At 41.6% G+C, this 25,162-nt stretch overlaps 2 protein-coding genes across 2 annotated transcripts; both read left to right on the forward strand.

Moving 5' to 3' along the window:
• The first annotated feature begins 1,191 nt into the window (after positions 1-1,191).
• hmgxb4a (HMG box domain containing 4a) lies at positions 1,192-12,841 on the forward strand. The gene is made up of 13 exons (XM_080724486.1): positions 1,192-1,241; positions 2,033-2,131; positions 2,332-2,468; positions 3,380-3,458; positions 3,578-4,165; positions 4,753-4,956; positions 8,274-8,440; positions 9,053-9,182; positions 9,393-9,457; positions 9,573-9,669; positions 9,752-9,927; positions 10,272-10,394; positions 12,039-12,841. Exons 2-13 carry the CDS (start codon positions 2,089-2,091, stop codon positions 12,081-12,083), a joined length of 1,854 nt encoding a protein of 617 aa, XP_080580612.1. The 5' UTR covers positions 1,192-1,241; positions 2,033-2,088; the 3' UTR covers positions 12,084-12,841.
• Positions 12,842-15,401: 2,560 nt separating this feature from the next.
• LOC308283974 (GTPase IMAP family member 7) lies at positions 15,402-19,034 on the forward strand. The gene is made up of 4 exons (XM_080724488.1): positions 15,402-15,508; positions 15,941-16,104; positions 16,839-17,177; positions 18,431-19,034. The coding sequence occupies exons 1-4, from the start codon at positions 15,484-15,486 to the stop codon at positions 18,965-18,967; spliced, it is 1,065 nt and encodes a 354-aa protein (XP_080580614.1). The 5' UTR covers positions 15,402-15,483; the 3' UTR covers positions 18,968-19,034.
• Positions 19,035-25,162: the final 6,128 nt, after the last annotated feature.

Here is a 25,162-nt window from a genome sequence, read left to right on the forward strand (position 1 = left end):
TGACTGCATAATGTTGCAATCAGTATTTCTTTCTTTGTTAATGCTGCTACAGGTAATGGTAATGTCATTACCATATCTGTCTGTTTGCAGGTGTAAGACCTGTATTGTGTGTTATAGGTAGGTACAGTATAACTGTGCCAAAATGCAGTTCTTTATTTATTTCTGGGCGTTTGTGGGGTTTGAGCCGCAGAGATTCTTTGCCTGCGCCCGTGGGGCTTTGCTGTGTGCCCAGGAGATGTCCCTGATTTTTTATCTCTGGTAGTTCCGGCAAGAACTTAAAGTCACCTTCACCCCTGATCATGAGGTGACTTATTTGCACTGCAGCTTCACATCACTCAGTCTAAAGCAGTGGTTCCCAAACGTATTAGCTCAATAGCCAAAAGAGAATTTACTAATCTAACTATTGAAAATAGCAGATCTATAAGCTCACACAGGGACGCAAAGCTGCTACTTAATTATTGGACATTTTTAGATTTTTCAATTTTATTTATGAAATCATTTTGGAAAATGTAAGAATTGTTTTACATTGATGTTTGTTTTTTAAAGATTTTCAATCTAGATCTAAGATTTTTGTTCCCCCCCCTTTTTTTTTGGGCTACTGTATGTTACTTGTGTCCCATAACAATTGGTCTGCAACGACACACTGTTTGGGAAACAGTGGTCTACAGAAACAGAATCTAGTAGGGGATATGTAGTGTGTGTGTGTGTGTGTGTGTGTGTGTGTGTGTGTGTGTGTGTGTGTGTGTGTGTGTGTGTGTGTGTGTGTGTGTGTGTGTGTGTGTGTGTGTGTGTGTGTGTGTGTGTGTGTGTGTGTGTGTGTGTGTGTGTGTGTGTGTGTACAGCAGTACTGTAAATGATTGTAATGACTGTAAATGACTGTAATGATTATGTTTACTGTTGTAAATGGATCTGATTAAAATCAATGAGTTAAATCAACCACCTTAAAATATATTTGTGAAATACTTGTCCTGTCTGCTTTGTCTATCCACGTTTTGAACACATTTCTACATTGACGTTTTCCATGCATTGTAATCTATGTAAATGTAAATACTGTACTGTCACATGGGGTTACTATTAAGCATCTTGTTCAAAGTCACTGTTCTTGTTCTATCTTCATCTCTGATGCTGAATGACGCTGATTGGTTGCGTTCGTTAGGCCACTCCCCAGGTCTACACGCATTGTTGTCCCACTAATATCAAAGATGGCGACCGGACCCGCGTAAAACGTTGCACCCACAGAGGTAGTACAATTTAATTAATTCCTGCATTTTACATGTCCTGGCGTTTCTATAAAAAAATACCCTGCTACCCCGGTGCGGACGTGGGCTTTTGTGAAGTAAAATGCATGAAAGTCACTGTGTTGGTCCACTTATTGAAGAACCGGGCCTAGTCGGTGTTTGAAAGCCACGGGCTGTGGTTGCAGCCGTGGCCGGGGAGCAGGGCGCACTGAGCCGCGGCAGAGCGAGCCGTGGAAATGTTGGGAGTTCAGAACTCAAAAGTGTGAATGGAAGGGGGTGTGTTTGTGTATCCGTACGAAAGGAGGCGGGAATGTGTCTATCAATTATGTACTGTTTTGTAAACGATAAACCGGTACCATTGCTGAAATAAGCAGCGCATTTTGGGGGTTATGTCTTTTTGGCCAGTTAAACTAAGCGTCAGTCTCTCTGGACTTGGATAGACAGAGATGCTCCTGCAAAGTGGTCGCTCTCCACACTGCTAAGCTCAACTTCTGATGGAATGAACTCTATAGTTGTGTAGGAATCTAAATGTTTTTGGCTTCATCACTATTTGGAATAGTATATGTCCTGATGAGTATGATATGGTAGGTTATGAGCTCAAGACACAATTTACAAAGTTTTCATCTTGTTTGATTTAATAATCTGTGTTCTTCTGACTGTTGTTGTTGTTGTCTGACTGAGTGACACAATTGTCATTTTCTTTAACTTGTATTATATCATAATCACATCCTACATACCTGCGTTTTAAACCAGTGTGTTTTTAAACCAAATAACCATATATAATTGGTTAACAGATCATTGCCCTGTCTTCATGTTGTCCAGCAGCAAGAAATCCTGTTGAGGAAGTCATATGGCTTTTGAAGAGATCAAGGGTAAAGGAGCCGGAGGGATGGGTAATTACTGCTAATGTAATTTAATATGCTGTTCTGAATAATTTATCATTATATCACCATACAGTTAACACCACAAAATGACAAAGCTTTCCTAACTGTACCCCAGTTAAGAAAGAAGAACTAGTAGCTAATCACTGGGGCCTAATCTGCATAGGGTGTAATTAACCATTTTGTTATGGTCAATTGTTTGCTTGTTTCAGACGTGGGTATGGAGGGAGACAGGGGCCTTGTGGCTGGTCGTAGTCAGAGAGAGAAGCGGAGGTCATACAAGGACCTGCTCAGAGAGGAAGAAGAGATTGCTGCTGAGGTCCGCAAGTCGTCCAAGAAACGTCCCAAGGTACTTTTCATTTACATTATGCAGCTTTAAAGACGGCTAGGTGATCAACTCGAATCATTTGCATCGAGATTTATGCATTGAGAGATGTTTCCTTTACTGTTGCTGTATTGCTGTGATGATGAAATGTCTGTACAGCACTTTGGTACAATGAAAGTTGTTTTTAAATGTGCTATATAAATAAACGTGATTTGATTTGATTAGATTTTACACACAATTTTTCAAAGACCTCACTGATTTCTGATGTGAGCCATTAAAGGGATATTACACTTTCAAAAAACTTTTGGTCATTGTATGGTCTAATCAGGCTTGTATGAACACCCTGAACAGTTTTTAATTTTCTTCATTCAGTATTTAGATATTTGATGTAAATGTTACCAGCTCCAACACGCCCAGGCCCTCTCCACATACACACCCATTGTAACTTCAAACTCCATTTTAACCATGATAGATTCATTAAAAACACACATTATTTTTTCTGGTGACTCATAATACCCTCCTAATACGTGAGCAGACCGTGTTTTTTCAATAACTTTTTTCATTTATTTTCAATAAAATATTATTGTATTTAATGTTTTCCATTTTCCCAAAGAATTATTAAAAATAAAAGAAAAAGGTTATTGAAAAAACACAGTCTGCTCACGTATTAGGAGGGTATTATGAGTCACCAGAAAAAGTAATGTGTGTTTTTAATGAATCTATCATGGTTAAAATGGAGTTTGAAGTTACAATGGGTGTGTATGTGGAGAGGGCCTGGGCGTGTTGGAGCTGGTAACATTTACATCAAATATCTAAATACTGAATGAAGCAAATTAAAAACTGTTCAGGGTGTTCATACAAGCCTGATTAGACCTAAAAGTTTTTTTGAAAGTGTAATATCCCTTTAAATATAACACTGTCTTATTTTAAATCAGGACTCAGAACTTTTCCTTCTTGGTGGTGGCGATTCACACAAGAAGAAGAAAAAACACAGCGATGGCCACTATTACCGAGGTGAGAGAAGGGAACGTACTGTGACGCTTGAATTTGTTTTTGTTTTGATGGAATCAGTTGTCTGATTGTGTGGTATTTTCCTCCTCCTTTTTTCTCCTTCGTTCCTTCCACTGTGTAAGACCATGATGGCTCTGGTCCACCTCCCCATAAGAAGAAACGCAAGTCCGCTGATCGCTCCCCGCCACTCTCCACCCCTTCCGCCGGCTCCTCACACCCTACAGACACAGCAATGGGCCTCTTGCAGGCCATCACCTCGCCCATGGCCACTGGCTCGGAACCCAGCCCGCACCTGCACAAGAAGCCCTCCTACCCTACCTTCTCCTCTCACTCCTCAAAGGACCGCAAGCGTGAGGGCAGCGGGAACAAAGGGAGCCACTCTCTCTCTCACTCGCGCCCTGTGCCTGCCTCATCTTCGTCCTCCAAGAAGCACTCCTCGTCCAAATCGTCCCTGTTCCACGGCGGTGCCCCCAAGGAGGAGCCATTGACGCTGCGCGAGGCAGATGGCCTGAAGATGAAGCTCATCATGTCACCGGAGAAAGAGGAGGCAGACCGCTACCCCCCGTTCTCAGCACCCCACGCGTCCAAAGGAGGTGCAAGGAAGGAGAAGGATCGAGAGCGCGGCGCCCCACCCGCCAAGTCGCCAAAGAAGAAAGTGCAGCAGAGTCGAGATCCGCTGCCTGTGGTGGGGAAGGAAGTGGAGGTGGAAGGTAAGAGGGCATTAACTTGGATGTATCTTGTGTGTGTGTTTGCATGTGTGTGTGTGTTCTCGATTGTCCGTCAGTCAGTTTTATCCATCATTTCTCCTGGTAGGAAATTGCACAATATGGCAACCAGAAAGATATGCAAGTCATTTTCATCCAAATACCATTTCAGGAGGAGCTTAAAACTACAATCATGACATGAAAAGGGATTTTCTTGGGTTAAAACAAGTGTTAAATAGCTCTATACAGGTAGTACAACTCATTGCTATAAAGTGTTTGAGCTCTCTTATTAAACAGAAAATGCATTATATTGGAATACATTTTTTTTTTAAATCCAATCGGGATAGAGAACTCAGTCATGATACAGATTAAAAAAGTGAAATTGGAAATGATGACACAAAGAAATGAGCAGACAAAACTGGAACACTCACTTTATACAGTATATGATAATTGGGTACTCTCTCCTGGTTGGTCAGTCTACTGTCCTATCAATAAAGGCATAAAAGCCCCCAAAAAAACAAATCTTTAAAACACCAAGGTTTGTTGCTCCTAGATTTGAGTCAATACAGCGCTCATTCTGTCCTCTTCATCAGGTCACTATGGAGGTGGCATGGGAGATGACAGCTCCTCCTCCGGAGGGGAGCTGGAGGCAGGAGAGCTGGTGATAGACGACTCGTACACACACCTGTCCAAGAAGAAGAAGAAGAGCAAGAAGAGTAAGAAGAAGAAGGACAAGGAGAAGGACAGAGACAAGGAGAAGAGTGGAAGAGAGAAGAAGCACAGTAAAGGATCTGGAGGTGGGTAAATATGATACAGTAGAAGAGATTACCTCGTCTTCATTCAAGGACTTTAAAGCATGGGTCTTCAACAGGGGGTCCTCAGAGTTACTACAGGGTTACTCCAAATCTTTTGAGTCATAGAATGTTCTTTTCTCCTTTTTTATATTAACCACTTGAACCCTAGTGTCCATATTCTGAGAACTTTAGCTAAAAATAGCAGATCTACCAGCTCAGAACGCCTTGCGTTGCGAGGCGTTGTGAGCTTGTTTATTGTCTGTTTTCGGCAAAGAGCTTTGGTGTAGAGGGGGAAACAAGCAGACTAAGTACAGAGTGAACGGTCATGTAATTCATAGTGCATGGATCATGCACTTCCATGCCTAGATCATGCACCACGTGTGTGCACGCTGTTCACAGCTTTCAAACAAAAAAATCTGCTTGGAAATCCGTTCAGGCATTCATGAGATATCAGCCATTATGTTTTTACATTATGTAAACAAACATGGCTGCCATGTTTGAAAGATGGGGTTTTGTTATGGGGTTAAACATGCAATATCGCGATCATGCCTGATACATTTTTTTAGGTCCAAAAAACATTTTTCTTCAAAAACGGCCCAAACTCGGGAAACTCGGGGTTGGCACAGGTAGGGTACCTATACAAACTCGGGATTGGCACCAATAGTCCGGGAGCCAAATGGTGATTTTTGGCTGAACGTGGATTCGCCTGTAAAAGTTTTTTTCTCAACTGATTCTTGTAGCTTGGGGTCACCTCTTAAGGATTCAAGATGATGACCAGTGATATCCATTGAGCATTTTTTATTATTAACCCCTTAATGCCTGAAACACAAGAAATCCACCCAGGAGGAAAATACCCAGAAAAAGATTTTTTTTCTGGGTATTTAAGGAGGATCTGAGGGGTCTAACTAGGGGTTTGTCATGATGCTGAATCCATTGCAGGCATTTGTTTTGCACAAAAAAACATTCTGTGGGCTAGAAATGGCCTCAGAAAACAATACACGTATGGGTGAGTATTCATGTTAGTCGAAGGCCTTAGGTTTTTTTTTCTCGTGCTAATCAGTCTAAAAGTGCAAAGTTTTGCACAGATGTAGCTCAGGGCATGCTCTAATGATTTAGCTAGGGCGCCCGAGTCGGCGACCTTCGGGGTCACCACAGCACCCACAAAACTCTGACTCATCACTTTTCATCACTAAAGTCGATGGGAGCCCAACTTGATTTGGCCGCTGTGGCGACCCGGAATGTCGCAGACTCGGGCGCCCTAGCTAAATCATTAGAGCATGCCCTGAGCTACATCTGTGCAAAATTTTGCACTTTTAGACTGATTAGCACGAGAAAAAAAACCCTAAGGCCTTCGACTAACATGAATACTCACCCATACGTGTATTGTTTTCTGAGGCCATTTCTAGCCCACAGAATGTTTTTTGTGCAAAACAAATGCCTGCAATGGATTCAGCATCATGACAAACCCCTAGTTAGACCCCTCAGATCCTCCTTAAATACCCAGAAAAAAAAACTTTTTCTGGGTATTTTCCTCCTGGGTGGATTTCTTGTATTTCAGGCATTAAGGGGTTAATAATAAAAAATGCTCAATGGATATCACTGGTTATCATCTTGAATCCTTAACTTTTTCGCCGCCGTTGACAGTCCTCACCGTCATTGAAAGGGTTAATACCATGGCGCCGTTGACGGTGAGGACTGTGAATCTTACTGTATATACAGTAAAGATATTATTACTTAATGTCGCTCCGGTCCCGCTCGCATCGGTAATGTCGGCGATTTGTTTACAACGCACGTTGGGCGTGCACGCGAAGTGAAGCTCCTCAATGTTAAGTCAATGGAGAGGCCCATAAAGAAACTTCATTTAAACAAAATAGCCATTTTGAGACATTTTGCAGCAGATCTAAATGTAAACAAGGCACAAGGCAGGGCGCAGCCATCTTGCCTCTTCTTGTCCCACACTGTCATGTGACTAGATGACGTAATCGTTGCCGTCAAGTGATAATCCAAAAAAACAAAAACAACCCCCTTCCGGCCCTTCAAAATAATAGCGGCGGCCGACGGAGGAAACGACGTGGCGCCGAGGCACCAAGCAACCTTCAGATTAAGAGGCAGTAGATGTGTTAAGAGGTGACCCCAAGCTACAAGAATCAGTTGAGAAAAAAACTTTTACAGGCGAATCCACGTTCACCCCCACGGCTCCCGGACTACAAAGAGGTTAACCACTTGAACCCTAGTGTCCATATTCTGAGAACTTTAGCAGATCTACAAGCTCAGAACGCCTCGTGCTGCTAGGCGTTATGAGCTTGTAGATTGGCTGTTTTCGGCAAAGAGCTTTGGTGTAGAGGGGGAAAAGAGCAGACTAAGAACAGAGTGAAAGGTCACATTTATTAACTATTGACAGTTCAAGTGGTTAAATATCTGAAAACACACATTAACATGAATCCAAAATGCACTGATGATCGTGCTGTCAAACAATGAAACAGATTTTGGAGGTCCCTGCTTCATCTCTCTCTCAACTAAGGGGTCCTTGGCCTGAAAACGTTGAAGAGCCCTGCTTTCAAGGATTATGTACAGTGACCTTATTGCAGAATAAGCCCCAGTAGGGTGAAGCAGGACCCTTGACACAAGATTGATTTTACAAAATGTATTATTATTATTAACTTGTATGCAGAAAAAACTAGTGCTTTCAACTATTATACACTAACAGCTTTCATAGCAACGTAAACTCCTTTCCCTTATTGGCAGAAATACACAGCATAGCTGAATGCTTTCATTGATGAGAATGGAGTATTACATTTTATAAATACTATTTAGGTAATGAGCAAGCACTATTCTAGAGCTACTTACTAAGTGCAAGTTCAGTATGAACAGCATGAACTCTAGTCAACCTAAACATGGTGGTCAAGTAAATAGAGTGAAAACAATTTAGAGCAATGGTATAAAGTATCTAGCATAGCTGGTAGACCTAAAACCTAGCATCTGTCTAAAGCCCCCTTCCCACTTGACAAAATAAGTGTTCAACAAAGCCATGTAAGATAAATGTTGATTTATCCTCTAGAAGAAACGTAGTCCTTTCTCTAGCTTAAGACTTAGATACAGGTAAATGAAAGTACAATTGAACAAATATTTAACAACAGATGGACAAAACACTGGGCTTAAACTACACATGTGCAAGAAAAGCAAAGAACCTTTGGCTTCAGTATATTATCCTCATAATGTAGTAACTGGTTCAGTATCTGTGAAGTGAGATCAGATTCTGTATTTAAACTTGTGTCTTTAGCGTTATAATTCACATCTCTCCTGTACATGGTCTCATCCAGATGCCTCCAGAGGTCACAGTCACTCCCATCCCACGGTCACCCACAGTCATGTGGGTCCTATGTATGCAATGGCCCCCCCTGCTCCGCCACACCACCATCAAGGTAACGACACTGTGACGGAAAAGAAGAAAAAGAAGGAAGAGAAGCATGAGAAGGACAAAGATAAGGTAACGTTAAAGCCACATTTGGAGCCACTCATAGTCGACTCAGTTCTATGGCTGCAACTATCCATTATCTTCTTAGCGATTATTCTGTCGATTCGGTTTCAGTTAAGTTCAGTTTCTTTTTTATTTATAGTGCAACCTCACCCCAAGGGGTCTATGTACAATTCACAACAAGTCATACAACAAAACTATTTATCTACTCTATGTGTGCGTGTGCGTGTGTGTGTGTGTGTGTGTGTGTGTGTGTGTGTGATTGTGATTTTATTTATATTCCATTGCATGATAGTGTCGCTTGTGATCAAGACCAGATCGAGCATTGTCATCCCACAGAGTATGCATTATTATAGGCTTTAACCTGATGAAGGCCATGAGAGCTAAAGTGCTTAGTCAGTGGTTTTTAAGCCCTCTGTTATGTACCGTCAATAGAGGGGTTAACTATTTTTCTTTTTCTACATGTTTTAATAGCAGAGCCTGTAGTGTTTCAGCATCATCTGCTATGGACACATATCGTTGCTGGCACAGTCTGGCATAGTCTGTCACACCCTGACCCAACATTTCACTTCATATGACAAATAAATATTTTAATCTCATATTCCTCTGCCTTAATTCAAACAGCCCAAGAAACCTAAGCGAACAGCACCTACGACGGCTTACCAGGTGTTCTGTAAGGAGTACCGTGTCAACATCAACACAGAGCAGCCAGGACTTGGAGGTCATGGACTTAAGGCTGGGCCCAATAAACAAAGTAAACATTGAATTTGTTATTAACATGTAATGTATATCTTTTTTTTAAAATCATACAAAACTAGTATTAAGTAGTAGTAAGAATATCTAAATATATCTGACAACTTGTTAGATGTACAATTAACTAAAGAAGGACTGACTGGAACTTTAACTGTAATAAATTGTAATCCATTGAACTGGCACTAAATCCGTCTGTATTTCTGATCTACAGTGTTTGGAGAGCTCAGTAAAAAGCTTGCAGAGGTATGGAAAGCTATGCCTGAGAAAGATAAACTGGTGAGTTAGTTCATGCTTTTAAGTCAGAAATATCTTTGGAAGTGCCCTTAGTGTTATGTTGTTTGGGTTTGTGGTGTTGGTATGTAAAATGCCCCCTTCTGTTCTCTCTGCTCAGGTGTGGAGGCAGAAAGCACAGTATCTGCAGCACAAACAGAACAAAGCAGAGGCCACCACGGTCAAACGCAAGACCTCCACAGATGCAAAAAGCAAAGGTATCATCCCTGAACTCTTCATTTCTACTAGAAACTCACTTCCAAGTGTTAAGAAAGATTGATTGATTGAGTTGTGTCTCAGGTTCAATAAAAGGTGTAGGAATCACGACAGGACTGGTGTCCCCTTCGAGAGCGTCCACCGGTGTGTCCCTGTCACCGGCGCGAGTCCCTGATGTTGATCCCATCGATGCAGCAGCTCACCTGCAGCTACTTGGAGAATCCCTGTCTCTCATTGGCCATCGGCTACAAGAAACTGAGGTTTGAATGAAGACAGACAATACACAAATAGAAGGGTACACACAAGGGCAAGCTCTTATGGGAAGTGGACACATTGTATCACATTTTAAAGGTGGAATTTGCATCTTATTTTTGGAGGCAAGGCCAGGATCTGGTACTTTTTAAGTTTTATGGAGTTGACATTACTACTCTAGACAACAACCCGGTGTGGTTAAATTGTGTGAGGATGTCTTCCTTGGGCTTCTGGATCTCTGTCGTGTCAAGATCATACTTCCCATGACATTAATATAATACCAAATCACATTATATACCAAATCTCATTATTTGTGCAGCAAAACCCATTTTCTTTTTCTTTCCTTTCTTAGGGGATGGTTGCAGTGTCAGGAAGTTTGTCTGTCCTCTTAGACTCCATCTTGTGCGCCTTGGGGCCGTTGACGTGTCTCACAGCACAGATTCCACAGCTCAACGGATGTCCGCGCACTGTGCTGGTACGTTACTGGTATCTTCATATAACATGAACGCCGATCTAGTAGTTTCAGCTCCACAACCACTTTGGTTTATATTCAACCTTGTCATTTCCCATGGGCCCAATCCTTCCATGCAAACAAAACAACTTAACGTCTCAGCCTATAACCAAATCCCGTGCCAACCGTATCCAATTTCCAAATTTCTTCGGAACGAAGCAAGGCAAAAGCACACATGTGAAAAGGGGATTTGGCAGTTTTGAATGGGTCGGGCGCACTGCGAAAAAGTCACAACCATTCCCTTAAGACACTGGCACTCATTCGTGATGCCATTGTTGAAACCACCACAAATTCAAGAGTGAAGATGCTAATAGGAAACTTGTCAAATTTATGCAACCTCCCTCCCTGTCAACATGTACTAAATCCAATGTGAAACACATGTCTAAGGGAGCACACTAACAAATCCACAGTTGACAGGGCCCTCCTCAGTGAAATTCAGAGGTTTGCGTGTCTGCTTGTACTTGAATAAATAAGTCAAACAGACCAATTTTGTGTTCCAGTTTTTAGCGGTGTATATGCCGTCTTTCTGCTGTCTTCAGCGCTGCCTGCTTCTCATTTCGCACAGCAGTGTAACTACATTATGTGCTTACCATATTCTGTCCTCTGAAACAAAACAAAGTGATTGGAGGAAAATTAGAGCTGCTTTGTGGTTAGCAGAATACAGAATCCTACCCCCTAAGTTCAAGTATGTGAGAGAAATGAGATCGAACTTGGACATACATAATGGGATGCAGCGAGAAGACTGCCAGTCCACTTGTTTCTGGACATTTCATAATAAGTCTATATCAGGGGTCTTCAACGTTTTCAGGCCAAGGACCCCTAAGTTGAGAGAGATGAAGCAGGGACCCCCACAAACGCGAGGCGTTGTGAGCTTGTAGATCTGCTATTTTTGGCTTAAGTTCATCAAATATGGACACTAGGGTTCAAGCAGTTCATATACAAAAAAGGAGAAAAAACGTTTCTATCACATAACAATTTGGAGGACCCCCTGTTGAAGACCCCTGGTCTATTCAGCAGCGAAGTGTGATGTCACTTCCGTGAAATGGCGTGAAATGTCGCCCTCTACGGGGTTCATGCTGGTATTGTTTTGTATTCAAATCGCCATTGAGGAATTTGCGATCACCGCATATAAGAACTGTGTTAAAAATATAAACACACCATGTGCGCGGACATGCTCTCAGCGACAGTCTGTCCCAGACACGAGTGTCTCTCTGTAGTTTCCAACATTTAGGACAGCGTTGATTACATTTTCTCTGACAACAGGCTATATCAGATATGAATGAATATCATAAACTATGCAGAACCCCCCCGCTGACAGAAACGCGCACACGGTGTGTTTATTTTTTTAACACAGTCCTTATATGCGGCAATCGCAAATTTCCCAATGGCGATTTGAATACAAAACAATACCAGCATGAACCCCCTAGAGGGCGTCATTACGCACAAATGACGACATGGCTTCGTTTCTCTATATGTAAAACTTAAATGAAAAATGCTGATTAGTTTAGGCAAATATAATTTATCATATGTATGTAGCCCCAAGAAATACACCAAAGGGCAGTTGTGGCTTTGACATTTTTAAATATGTTTTTCTCTTTTTAATTTCAGTCTAACACATTGGACAACATTGCCTACATCATGCCTGGACTTTGAGCAAGTGAGGACAGCACAAGCGTTCTTTCTCCCAGTCCTTGTGCATTTTAGCCATCAAATGAAGCGATGCGAGCAGACAGATATGCCATTTATAGAAGTGGCACTCGGACAATGGACGTTTTATTTAAGCCGCTGTTTGCCGCCGGAAATTGTTTCTAGTACTGACATGTTTTTAAAGTGTATTTTAAGTCTTTATTTTCTAATTGTCTCTTTTTTTTTTTGTTTTTTGTAAAACAATTTTATTGATCACTTTAAATAGGCATGTCTTGGTTTTACTGTTACTGTATGTTCTTGTAGGAACGTATGTGTATTTGTATGGATGTGTTTCTGTTTGTTTGGCTGTCAAGCACATTTGACTGAAAAAGTATGCAAGTGTGACATGTACATACACATTCATAAGCAGTGATATAGAGACTACTTTTTTCTAAACATAGTCAGGGTCCAAGTCTCTTTTTGTCCATCACCAACAAAAGACTAATATATTTGACAACTGCTTATTTTTCCTTTACAATGTAACAAATTAAATACCCTCTTGTTTTATACCTGTGCTATTTTATCATGCATACAGGATGTCAATGGATGACAATGTATAGAAACCACATCCTTTTCCAGATCATGCAAACTAGTCAATAGTTCACTTTCCAAGTTTCAATATAATGAAACCACTTTTAAGAGCAATTTTGTGGTAACAAAGAGCTTTTTTTTAAAGCACAATATTGTACGTCAGAGTTTAAATACATTTCCTGCTGGCTATTCTTGCCCCTTAATTGGAAATGACAATAAAAATGATGCATTTTCAAACAGACACAGCCTTTTTTACTTAAACGAGGTACTGTTAGGCCAGCTGTCCATTAGTTTAGCCAGATGAGATCCTAGTCCAAATGGGCTATATGAGGCATTCTACCGAATTGGTTAAAATTCAGAGTTGGAAATTGTGTGAAATTTGTAAGCTATTTTGGAAAAACTTTGACCATATCTATGTAGCACCAGTTCTAAGGAACACATATTTAGTAAAAGCACAGTCAATCTTCATATTGTATTTTCATACATTTTTGGAATATATTTCCTCTCCCAAAATATGTCACTACCGAAACATGAACTTACCTTCAGAATTAAGATAATTATTGCGACCGTAGGTCGCATTTACTACCAAAACCTCCACGGGCTGTCCGTGAGTGAGTCAGTCCGTCACACGTCACACTTTTGTCCTGCTCATATCTCCACAACCGTTGCCCCCATCCATGCCAAATTTTGCACACACACTCCTTACCTGCCAAACTACAACCTCCAAGGACCCCCGGAGCTCCAGGGACCCCAGGTGTAAAAAATGACCACATGTGCAAAAATGACCACCCCAACGGGGCTGCTCACGGGGAATTCCTGGGGACCACCCACTCCTGCTGCTCCAGAACGGATGCAAAAGTGGTGGCGCCCCCAGTGGAAGACCCCCTCCACTGCAGCTCACATAAAATGCCGTAACTCGGGCTAGGAGCGTCCGGGAGAGCCGGGCCCGGTACCTATTCGTCCGCCAAGGCAACGCGGAGACCCCACCCCTCATTTCTCACATGCCCCTCTTCTAGCGCCACCTTCAGGCCGATTTTTAAAACACATTTTTGGACACTGCTCCTACAGATTTTGCCCTAAAATCACGAAACTCACTACACACTATGTCTACACTCATGTCATCAACATGGATCAGGAAGATTTTGGAAAAACACATTTTTGCCCTATTTGTGGAGATAAGTGACCTACGGTCGCTTATCTCCCGATTAGGGAGTCTTACTGGTATTAATCTATTCATATTCTTTTCTATTCCCCCATGTACAGGCTATTTTAAAAAATTAATGTAGGTGGTTTCCACAATTAACTACATTTAAATTAATATTTTAACATATTTTGTAATGTTGTATTTTTAGGACTCATCGAATTCAAAACTCTATATTCTTTGTAAAATGTATTATTTTGATGGCACCTTCAAGGATAGTTGAAATTACACATACTCCTAACCAATCATTATCATTAAATATTAATTGATAATTCATTATCTTTTATTTTTGATAAAACAACTGGTGTTTCGGTAGTGACCCTACTGTTTCGGTAGTGACTGTTTTGTTTCGGTAGTGACCATAGCATTGAATTAATACTATATGGTCACTACCGTAACAATACAGTATAGTCAATATTTTTAACACTTTTAGCTATAACTCAAAATGCATTATGTTGGAAATATTATAAACACAGGATCAATAGAATAATGGTAATTAATTTTATAAAAGACAACAACTGGTTCCATTTTCCATATCCATTTATTTGGAATGACAAACAATAATTTGCAATTATCTTTGAAACCAAGTGAAGTTGTTCTGGAAGACCATACAACATCTCAGGAGGGGAAAGTGAGGAACCATCCAAGCTGTGTACAACAAGGAAGGGAATCTGCTGACTTTAAATGAGGAAGTCGTAGGGCGGTCGAAGGAAAACTTTGAGGAACTCCTAAACAAATGACATCAGAACCACCCTCCTGTCCTGGTCCTGATTCTGTCCAAGTCGTGGGACAACTGACCAGCTCTTTAATCTTGCAGGGATGCTGTAGAGGGCCCGGGAGTATGCATATCCTGTCTACATGCGTCTCGCTGCACCACTTTTTAGCATTTTTGGTGTTTTATTTCTCCCTGCAAAATCACAAATACAATAGAACTCATGAAAAAAATTGTATTATTATTAATAATAATAATAATAATGACAACAGCAATAATATATATGTATTAAACTAATGAACATACCTTTTTGTCACTACCGAAACCATAATGTCACTACCGAAACGAATAACATGTTTCGGTATACAATTTAATCTATTTTTTAGCTTAACTCAACAATGATAGGCTAAAAATGGCTAGCAAACACAGTTCTGAACAGGTGTACACAGATAAAAACATACACAGATAAAAACACCTCTAACCAAACAGGTTAGAGGTGGGGACAGCCACCTTCCAATAGTAAGTGACATATAATGGCTTATTTTTTATATATTTAATTATGTATTACCTCAATTAATATATTGTGATTAATTAGATCACAATATGATATTTGTACACATGCAAAGTCTAAATACTTAAATGTTTTTTAAAATGTGTTTTTCATAGTGGGACAGCAATTTGCACCAATTCGATAGAATGCCTCATATAACGGAATAAATCACATGCATGCAAGCAGCAGATGGAGCCCGAGGCTGGTAGTGTACACTGCAGTACAGTTAACTGTCTATACGGGGCCTTATCTGTGCTTACGGACAGTGTTGAATACTTTTACAAGGGTGGGTCAGGCTCTAGTGTGAACAAGGAAGTGTCTAGTGACTCTAGTCTCTACATTCCTGGCTAAAAACGCAAAACACGAATAAGCAATGGCACGGAATGAACCAGTAAAAGGTAAGCTTTATACCTTATCATTTATTACATAGCGTAGGCCTATGTATTGCACACTTTGAAGTCTACATCATAGCCCAGTAGTAAAACAGTTTAAAACAAATGTATCACTCCCATGGATGCCGCTCCCTATGCGTTTTTTCGTAAGATGAGGCGTCGGAGCAAGACGCAGCGGCTAAACCGCTTGTCAGCAGCTGCAAGGCTTCAGAATATGACGTTGATGGAGAGAGATGATGAGTTATGATGGTCAATGACAACGTATCTTACGAACTAGCTAAACGAAAGTGCGCACAGTTTGAAAGAACGACTACTAGGCTATCCAACAGCTGTTTGTTTATGGCTCTGTTAGAAATCAATAAACACGTAATAAAAGATAATATCCAACGTGTTTATGGACACTCACGCCGTCTCTTCCCACTTCTTAATTGTTACCAGAGCTAAGGTTGGTTTTGCTCGGCCGGACGGGAGCAGGAAAGAGTTCAGCTGGGAACACCATACTAGGCCTGCCAGTGTTTCAGCCCCAGCATGACGGCAGCGATGATGCTGCTGCTGCTACAAATGAGTGCCAGCGCCACAGAGGGGAGGTTGCAGGAAGATCGGTACATTATGGGCAGTTTCCATTGCTAACTCAAAGCAATTGTCAAAATATAAACAGTTTAAGAACATGGGGAAATATAGGTATAGCATATCTCTGCTGTCAGGCAACCAACTATGTCCAATCCAAACACAACTGCCTCATCAAAGTTGCTATGGTGACTCGTCTTTAGTTTATATACATTGTCAGATAGCCTACTTGAATGTGTCCTTCATCACTTTACCCAAATACAGCTCAAGTGGAGTTAGGTTTTTGACCATTAATGTGGAGGTAGCTTTTTTCCTGTGTGACTTTGTCATTTTAATCAATGATGGAAAAAAGTTTCTCCAAAGTTGGAGTTAGGTGGTTTAATATTGTAAAACCCACACAATACTTAAAGGATGTTCAATAGCACTGATGTATTAGTTTCTGCTTGACAGTGACAATTAATATACAGTTTGAGAGGCGGTACAGCGTTGTGTTAAACAAAGCTGTTTCACATTGTGACATATACAGTAGCCTATGTTTTATATACAGGGTACAAATAGCAATCTTTTTGCAGTCACTTTGAGACAATTAGCAGCATTTTTTCCTCAAAACTATTAAAATCATATACAAGAAATCGTCAGATTTTAAATGCTTATGAAGGTAGCAGCTCTGTATGTGCAGACAGTATAGGTCTACGTTTCAGTCTACTTACTAGAGGTCTCTCTCTCTCTCTCTCTCTCTCTCTCTCTCTCTCTCTCTGTCTCTGTGCAGGTAGTAATTGTTGACACACCAGACTTGTTTAGCTCAAACTGCTCTCTTGAAGAAGCCAAACATCACATCTCCTCCTTCATTGCCCTATCAACCCCCGCACCCCATGCCTTCCTGTTGTGCGTTCCCGTGAACCGTCCGACCGACGGCGAGGAGACCAAGACTCTGGATGCGTTGGAAAGGCTCTTTGGCTCCTGGGCAACCAGCGACTTCACCGTGGTGCTCTTCACCCACGTAGACCAGCTGGACCGGGACCAGCAACTGGAGGAATATCTCTCCACACAGCGTCCGGACCTCGTGGAGCTGGCGGAGAGATGCGGGGACCGCTACCACGTCCTGAAGGTAGGGGTGGGCAATATGGTGATAAATATTGTTGAGACGATACACGATACGCCTTCTCAGAGATATTGTATATATCATGATACAATGAGGGAGGCGAGCCTTATAAATAAATCCTGTTGAATTGTTAATACAGAGATTCATTGCAGAATTAATTTAAACATGCTTTTTGGTCTAAATCCGTAGTTCTCAAACTTAAAAAAGTCAAGGTCTCCCCTTAACTCTGACAGTGTGAGAGACTAGGAAAATCTTTTGTACCGGCCGCCCTTAAGCTGTACAACGAGACACATAACGGACGATTGAAAAGGACTTCCTTCCTAACTTAGACTGACAGAACTATTGCTGTATTGACTTTGACCCCTAAGGACCTTCCAGGGAGAGTGCTCATGTGCATCTTGCGGCGACACGCTTCCTTGTTTCTTCTTCTCTGAGCTGTTTTTTTGTTTTTGTTTTTTCGCACTGATTTTTGACATTGCTCTATTAGGTTGTGTTGGTAGTTTCTGAGTACCGTATTTTCCGGACTATAAGGCGCACTTAAAAGCCTTTAATTTTCTCAAAAAACTACAGTGCGCCTTATAGTCCAGTGCGCCTTATATATGGATCATTCATTGACATTGACATTCCCTTTAGCACAGCTCCATCTGTTTGATGCATAACGCAATGGTAGCGTCCATTATGTGCGCCTTATAGTCAGGTGCGCCTTATATATGAAAACAGTTTGAAAATAGACCATTCATTGACAGTGCGCCTTATAGTCAGGTGCGCCTTATAGTCCAGAAAATACTGTATTTTGCTTTGTTTAACAATGACAGTGAGATACTTGTTGCACAACTAGCATTGACTGTTACGGTCTCTTTTTGTAAGAAACTTTATGTATATATACTTATATATTATTCGCCCCCTCTATTGATGCACCTTCTCTTTATTGGTACTGTACTGCTCTTGTTTTTTTTTCCTCTTATCTATCTTTTTTCTTACTTCTCTGTAACTTTGTAAATAACTGTATACTGCTATGCTACAACTGGACAACTGAATTTCCCCCTTGGGGTATCTATCTATCTATCTAGTGTACAAATGAAACCAAATTGACCCATAGACTGTCATAGTTACATAGTCATAAGGGTACATTTTAGACTTAAATTAACTTGAAAAATAAACATAAAAACCAACATGAAAAAGAATCGTGATAAGATTGTGTATTGTGATACAGCTTGGAAAAATATTGTGATATTGTATTTTTCCATTTCGCCCATAAGGCAAGGGCTGGCAGAGAAGAAAAAGAAGAGGAGGATGAGGAGGAGAGGAGAAAATCAGTGGAGGAGCTGCTGGAGAAGGTGGAACAACCGGTGGAGCACCTCAGCTGTGCGCTGTACGAGGAGGCGGAGGCCAGGGTGAGAGAGAGGCAGGTGGCTCTAGTGAGACAGAGGAGAGGAGGAGAGGAGGCTGGCGGTCAGGCGGGGTCAATCCAGGAGGAAGACGTTGACGAAGAGGAGATGGAACAAGTACGAGAGGAGGCAGAGAGGAGCGTAGGGGACTTGACTGTGGACATAGATGTTATTTTCAGTTCTTCCAGCCTCACCCCTGCTGCCTCCCCTCCTCCCTCGTTCCTCTGGGGCCTGTGGGAGAAGCTGACGGGCTGGATCAAGAGGCTTCCCAAGATGGTAAGACGGGAGGCTCTACTGGGAGCACTGGTTGGCCTGTTTGTGGGTGGGCCTTTTGGCGGGATGTTGGGTGCCACGGTGGGCTCGGTGGCTACCGAGGTGGGAAGACGAAACACCCAGAAAAACAAATGAGATGGAAGCGGAGATGGTTTCACTGTGTAATTGGGCTGGGCGATTGTGGAAAAACAAGATAGTATACGTTTATCATGATAACCAGGCAGGCCTTCTTCCGATATCAATTCAATATCTGTGTGGCATATCACATGTCAAACTGTCTAGTTCACTGTTTCACAAACACTGGGTAACGGGCACAGTTTTGTAAAACATTTTCAAAAAACATTCCCAAAAAAGCTAAACTTTTCATAATTTATAAAACAAATTCAATAATCTTTCTAAGTAATTTCTTGAATAAATCATCATGAGTCACAGTATTAAAAACATCCCACAATACAATTATCCATAAATTATTAATATCATAAATCAATAAATTGCCCAGCCCTATGTCACATGACTGCATCCCATGTAAATGTACAGCACTTTAAATTTCAACTTTATTTCAATGCAGGTCAACATGTTATTGAGCTATTCATAATTTACACACTAAGTGCCCTCACAGTATTTATGATGTATCTTTGAGCGCTGCTAGTACCTATCACAAGGTTTTCTATGTGCAATATTGCATTTTGTGTGGACTTTTCTTATGGGTACTTGTAAGCTTTATCCACTGGGTGGCGACATTGACCTAGTATTGTAGAAGGCTGGTTTGACAACTAATTTTAAGCTTACCAAAGAAAATAAATGCTTTTCAAATGCTCTTTCAACCGCACAGAAACATTTCTCCGTTCTTTTTTATTTCCCATTCACTCAGTTAAGAATTTTGGCGTTCACACATTTAACTATTAACAAGTGAGAGAGTTGCTTAATCACTTGCTACAAGTCTTGGAAGGCAAAACATTATAATTGTAAAGACACATTCAGCAGTTCTGTCCACTTTTCAATAAAACATATCAAATGCTAGGGATCGACTATAGTCTCCCCATTCAATCCGCCATTCATGGAGTCCCATAACTGTGGTAGGCTATGCAAAGAAAAAAGAGGCTGTAGAATTCTGCATTTAAGTAAGCCGTATAGACTGGAGTCAAACTGCACACAGAGTCCCAGTAATGAGAACTGTCTCTCCCCGTCTCTCTTCTCTTTACACAATGGCAGGTTATGGTTTTGACATTGATGTAATTGATACTCTGCTAAAACCATCAGTCATAACCCATCCTTACATCTTTCTCTTCTCTCCCTCCCTCCCTTTCTCACTCTCTCTCTCTCTCTCTTGCTCTGTTGCGCTCGCTCACTCTAAGCTGCCGGAGGCTCTGCCTCAGGAACAGCTAGGCGTTTCCGAATGTGGGTGGTCCGCCCGAGGTGGGAGGGAGAGAGAGAATTAGACCAGCTCTCATGTTTCCCTAAAAGAGAGAGAGGAAAAGAGCGAGAGAGAGGAGGGGGGGCAGAGTGAGCGAGAAAGAGATGTGTGTGAAGAGAGAAGGAGAGAGAGGAGAGGGAAAGAGAGTCGAAGGCAAAGACCATGCTTAGGGACTACATCTGTCCTCCAGATGTGGCCTCCACAGTTGTCTGAAACAGGGCAAAAAGAAAGTTTTTAAAGTAAAGGAAAATTGGTGCTAAACAGTTTTTTATTGTTAGGGATTACATATACAGTGAAGTATAGAGTCCAGTGTACTGTACCAGCCTTGGAGTGCATCGGCCAGGCTATGTCACCTTTCTCCTCCCAATGAAACTGCAATGAAATGACGCACTGCACTCCTTGAAGATAGTGTATATAAAAAGAACACCTGTCCAAATATTATTCCGTCTTACTGGATACACATCGGGCAGAAGACAGAGTGTGTAATGATAGAGTCGGTGCAATGGAGAAAGATTAGGGAGGGAGGATTTGGGGGGGGAGGGAAATTTATTTCTTCAGGAAGGCAAGACTATGGGACGCAAAAGTATCAAGGCACCCGAAAGAACTTGCAAATCAAGGCCGACTGCGTTTGTGAGCATCCCACTGCAGTGCAGGGAGATGAGTCCTCGGACAGAGGGAGAGAGGGAGAGAGAGAGTGATGCAGACTTGATTTGTGCCTGCATGTGTATGAGCACAGCCACAATCTGAACAAACATCGCAGGGAATCACAAGTGACCCATCATTAACACGCAGGCTGTAACTCCTGGGGCCTCTCCCTCGAAGCAAAAATGTTGTTCTAAGGGCCTTGCGGTCCCCCATTGAAGTGGGGGCCGTCCACTGCAAGACGTGGACACCGCAATATTTTTTGTTATCATCGCGCCCTATGGGCTGGAAAAAACAGCAAACCAAAGGAAAATAAACAAGATGACACACTTTTTCCTCAACCGCACAGGGCCTTCTCTCTCTTTTGTTGGCTTGCGCGAAAATGCACTTTCTCATTAAGTTCTCAAAATTGTTTTGCGCAAGGGCGTATAGTATAGGGCATTTAGTGCACAATGGTTTTTAATTGTTTATTTTTAAGGGATATTCCTTACATTGTATTTATGTTTAAGTAAAAAAGGCCTTGTTCAAATAATGTATTTAAATTGAAGTCAGCTAAAATAATCTGGTCATGATAAATTGAGTTTATAAAGACAGTGCAGCCCGGGTGAACTCAGAGAGGAAATAACTATATACCACCATGTGTCATAAAGAATATACAAAAACTGAAATCTGGCCTTGAAAGAATAAAAAACGCTACATGAAAGTTCCAGACAGGAAGAACGTTTTAGGAAATTCAAACAAATACTTCTGGTAATTTAGAGACGGCGTCTTCCTCAGTCACTGCTATATTGAATTTGTTTTTGTTGTTGTTTTTAGGGGTTTTGTATAGGTTTTATTTTAACTTATTTTCAACAAACAAACATGCAACACACTCACAGGTCATAAAAGCCATTTTCGAGCTAGCAATTTTGGTCATTTTTACGTTGCGTTCTTCTTAACAAAGTGCAAAGGAGAAAGAGATCATACTGCAATCATCCTGTCAGAGTCCAGGCTGATGGTGTTTGCCAGCAGAGTGAGCAGGGGTGTCGCACCAAATTCTGGGCCCTGGGTACAAGGATTCACTGCTTTAACTATTGAAAATAGCAGATATACAAGATCTACATGCTGCAAGCGTGTAGATTTTTGAAAAATCTTGGAAATTTGTGCAAGTCCTTGAATATTTCAAATCCTTCTAAAGTTTTTTGAAAAACCTATGTTTCTATGTCAGTGGTTCTCAAACCTCTTCATGTGAAGGACCCCTAAAAGGATATGTATTTGGCCACGGACCCCCATCTCAAAATATTTAGTTCCAGGGACCCCCCCCCCCCCCCCTCCCCAGAAGCAAAATTTGAGTAACAAATGTTCGCTTAAAAAAATACACATATTCAAAGATTTGCACACATTTTCACAACTTTTAAAAAATAGCAGATATACAAGCTCACAGCGCGGCACCGAGTGCCGCGCTGCGAGCTTGTAGATCTGCTATCTTTCAGTAGCTAAAGTATAAAATAACTAAGGGTCCTCCTCCACCTTGGGCCCTATAGTAACTCAGTCCCACTTTCCCCCCTCCTTGTGACGCCCCTGAGAGCGAGGCCTGAGACAGTGGTGTCCAGTGGCCGCCGTCTCCTCCTCGCTCTCTGGGTGTGCGAGCTCTGAGCCCTCTCATCTTTTTCCTATTAGTGCTGTTTTCATGTTCCTCCCTAGCATGAGCGTGTGTGGCTGCGATTGTTTATGAAGCACTCGGAGGAGCTAATGCTCTCCCCTATCCCTCGTGTGTGTGTGTGTGTGTGTGTGTGTGTGTGTGTGTGTGTGTGTGTGTGTGTGTGTGTGTGTGTGTGTGTGTGTGTGTGTGTGTGTGAGAGAGTGAGTGAATGAGAGAAAGAAAGAAAGAATGTCTGGGTTGGAGATAGTTATAGAAAACACAATAAGGCACATTGAATGTTTGGAACATCAACAAAGTTGTAAGAAAAAACAAATAGGAAATTTCAATGCTGAGGTAACACAAAATGAAGTCGTTTATTGCTTTAGAAACCGGTCAGCATCTATTGTCGTTGCCAACCATGGACCTAATTAGTCCTTTTCGGGATATGTGGGGAGAATTTACAGGCAAAGCATGACTTTGACAACCAGATTTATATTTTGTTTACCTTCACCAATCCCTATTCATAACAACATATTATGTTAGATGAATGGATTATACGTGTGTGTGTGTGTGTGTGTGTGTGTGTGTGTGTGTGTGTGTGTGTGTGTGTGTGTGTTAGGGCATTAACGACTTGTGATTTTTGCAAGTCGACTCGACTCAGTAAAAAGTTGAGTTGAAGTCGACTTTATCGTTTGATGACATCATCACATCACACACGACCCCCCCAATTATTTTGGGGGGTCCCCAGATGATTACGGTAACTTAATGTGAAACATTGTTTTCTCACTCAACTGTAAACAAACCAACATAAAGTTTAAGTGTATAGAGGGTGTCTTCACATTTCTAGTGCCAAAGTGCCAATTTAAGGACTTTTTAATACCTCTAAAATGGCAAATTAAACATACCAAATTGTCAAATATATAGAGGCAGAAATTGTGAAAATAGCCGATCTACATGCTCACAACGCCTCGCGTTTTTTAACTTCGACTTTCGACTTTCTCTGGTGGGAGTCGACTTGTGTAATGAAGTCGACTTGTCGACATTTTCGTTAATGCCCTAGTGTGTGTGTGTGTGTGTGTGTGTGTGTGTGTGTGTGTGTGTGTGTGTGTGTTTATATATGGATACATGATTTATAATTATCTTGTCTGATATGAATGAAAGGATAATACCAGTGTCCTTGTCCACTGTCAAAACTGGCCAGTGGCCACATAGTTTACTTGAACCTCAACATTTTGTCCCTCAAATTATTATTATATATATATTTCTTTTTTTTTTACATTTGTCCATAGTTACAGAATGTACCTAAAAATGTTTGTCAAAGCTAGTTGTAACTCACTGTATCGTTTAAAGCCCTGCTCAAGGTCAAATTCAAGTTTGAAATGCAACACTTGTACGGAACACGTTTTCCAGATGTATCACAATTTGTCTCAATGTCTGAGTTAGAGTAGTAAGTAATTTAGCAACTTTAAAGTCTCTAAAAGTGTTTTTCCACACCATTTCAACACGAATGGTAGTGAATGATGTTTAGAAATGTACGCCAAGATCTACTAAATTATGCACCGCATACATTTATGTATACAAAATCCGTTGATGACAGGTTCACTCTCTGATGATGGTGAGAAGTCTGAATTAGCCTGGTATGGTCCGTTAAGTCAATGAGGTGAAGCACTGAGGTTGAAATAACGCAGCACACGGCCTTAATGACAACGAAACGTGTCTCCCCCTCACGAAACAAGGTGTCTGAACAGACAGAAGAAAGGAAGCAACAGGAAAGAAGCCCCCAGACAACATTAATACAAAATCACACACAGCTGCTGAGGTTAGGGGTTCCAGCACGTTCCGGTGGACACACACGCATACGCACACATAAGACCGGGCCACACATGTGCCAGCAGCTGGCCTGCGCTCGGCGCTGGGAGAGGCACGACTGAATGGGAAGCGTACTGGTGGAGCCGGCCGGCACGAAAGTCACCTTTCATCCCCACACCAGGGGCGTCACAAGGGGGGGGGGGGAGTGGGACTGAGTTACTAGGGCCTGAGGTGGAGGGGCCTTAATTATTTTATACTTCAGCTATTAAAAAATAGCACATATACAAGCTCACAGCACGGCACTCGTGAACATTTGTGCACATCTTTGAATATAAGTATTTTTTAAACTCAAACTTTGCTTCTGGGGAGGTCCCTGGAACTAAATATTTTGAGATGGGGATCCGTGGCCAAATACATAATCATAATTTTGGGGGTCCTTCACATGAAAAAGTTTGAGCACCACTGACATAGAAACATCGTAAAAAAAAAAAAAACTTTTAGAAGACATTTATAGAATCGGGTCAAAAATATTCAAAGACTTGCACAAATTTTCAAGATTTTTCAAAAATAGCAGATTTACAAGCTCGCAGCGCGGCAGCACTGTGAGCTTGTATATCTGCTATTTTTCAACAGTTAAAGCACAAAATGATGCGTAATAATGCGTTCCCAGTTCCCCCATGAAGAACATTCATGGGGGGCCCGCAGTAAATCCTTGTACCCAGGGCCCAGAATTTGGTGCGACACCCCTGGAGCCGACCGGCACGAAAGTCACCTTTTATCCCCGACCTGCGCCAGATGTGAGGGAAGAAGCGCTCTTTCGGAAGGGATGGAAGCTGGAGGAGGT

Source organism: Nannobrachium achirus, assembly GCF_963921795.1.
Source record: "Nannobrachium achirus genome assembly, chromosome: 4".
NCBI classification, from domain to species: domain Eukaryota; kingdom Metazoa; phylum Chordata; class Actinopteri; order Myctophiformes; family Myctophidae; genus Nannobrachium; species Nannobrachium achirus.

Excerpts from the sequence above, each read along its gene's own strand:
- hmgxb4a (XM_080724486.1), top strand. The coding sequence starts at position 2,089 with ATGGCTTTTGAAGAGATCAAGGGTAAAGGAGCCGGAGGGATGG. Across the intron at positions 2,469-3,379 it reads CGTCCAAGAAACGTCCCAAG|GACTCAGAACTTTTCCTTCT; the intron begins GTACTTTTCATT and ends ATTTTAAATCAG. Across the intron at positions 9,928-10,271 it reads ATCGGCTACAAGAAACTGAG|GGGATGGTTGCAGTGTCAGG; the intron begins GTTTGAATGAAG and ends TTCCTTTCTTAG.
- LOC308283974 (XM_080724488.1), top strand. The coding sequence starts at position 15,484 with ATGGCACGGAATGAACCAGTAAAAG. Across the intron at positions 16,105-16,838 it reads GGGAGGTTGCAGGAAGATCG|GTAGTAATTGTTGACACACC; the intron begins GTACATTATGGG and ends GTCTCTGTGCAG. Across the intron at positions 17,178-18,430 it reads ACCGCTACCACGTCCTGAAG|GCAAGGGCTGGCAGAGAAGA; the intron begins GTAGGGGTGGGC and ends TTCGCCCATAAG.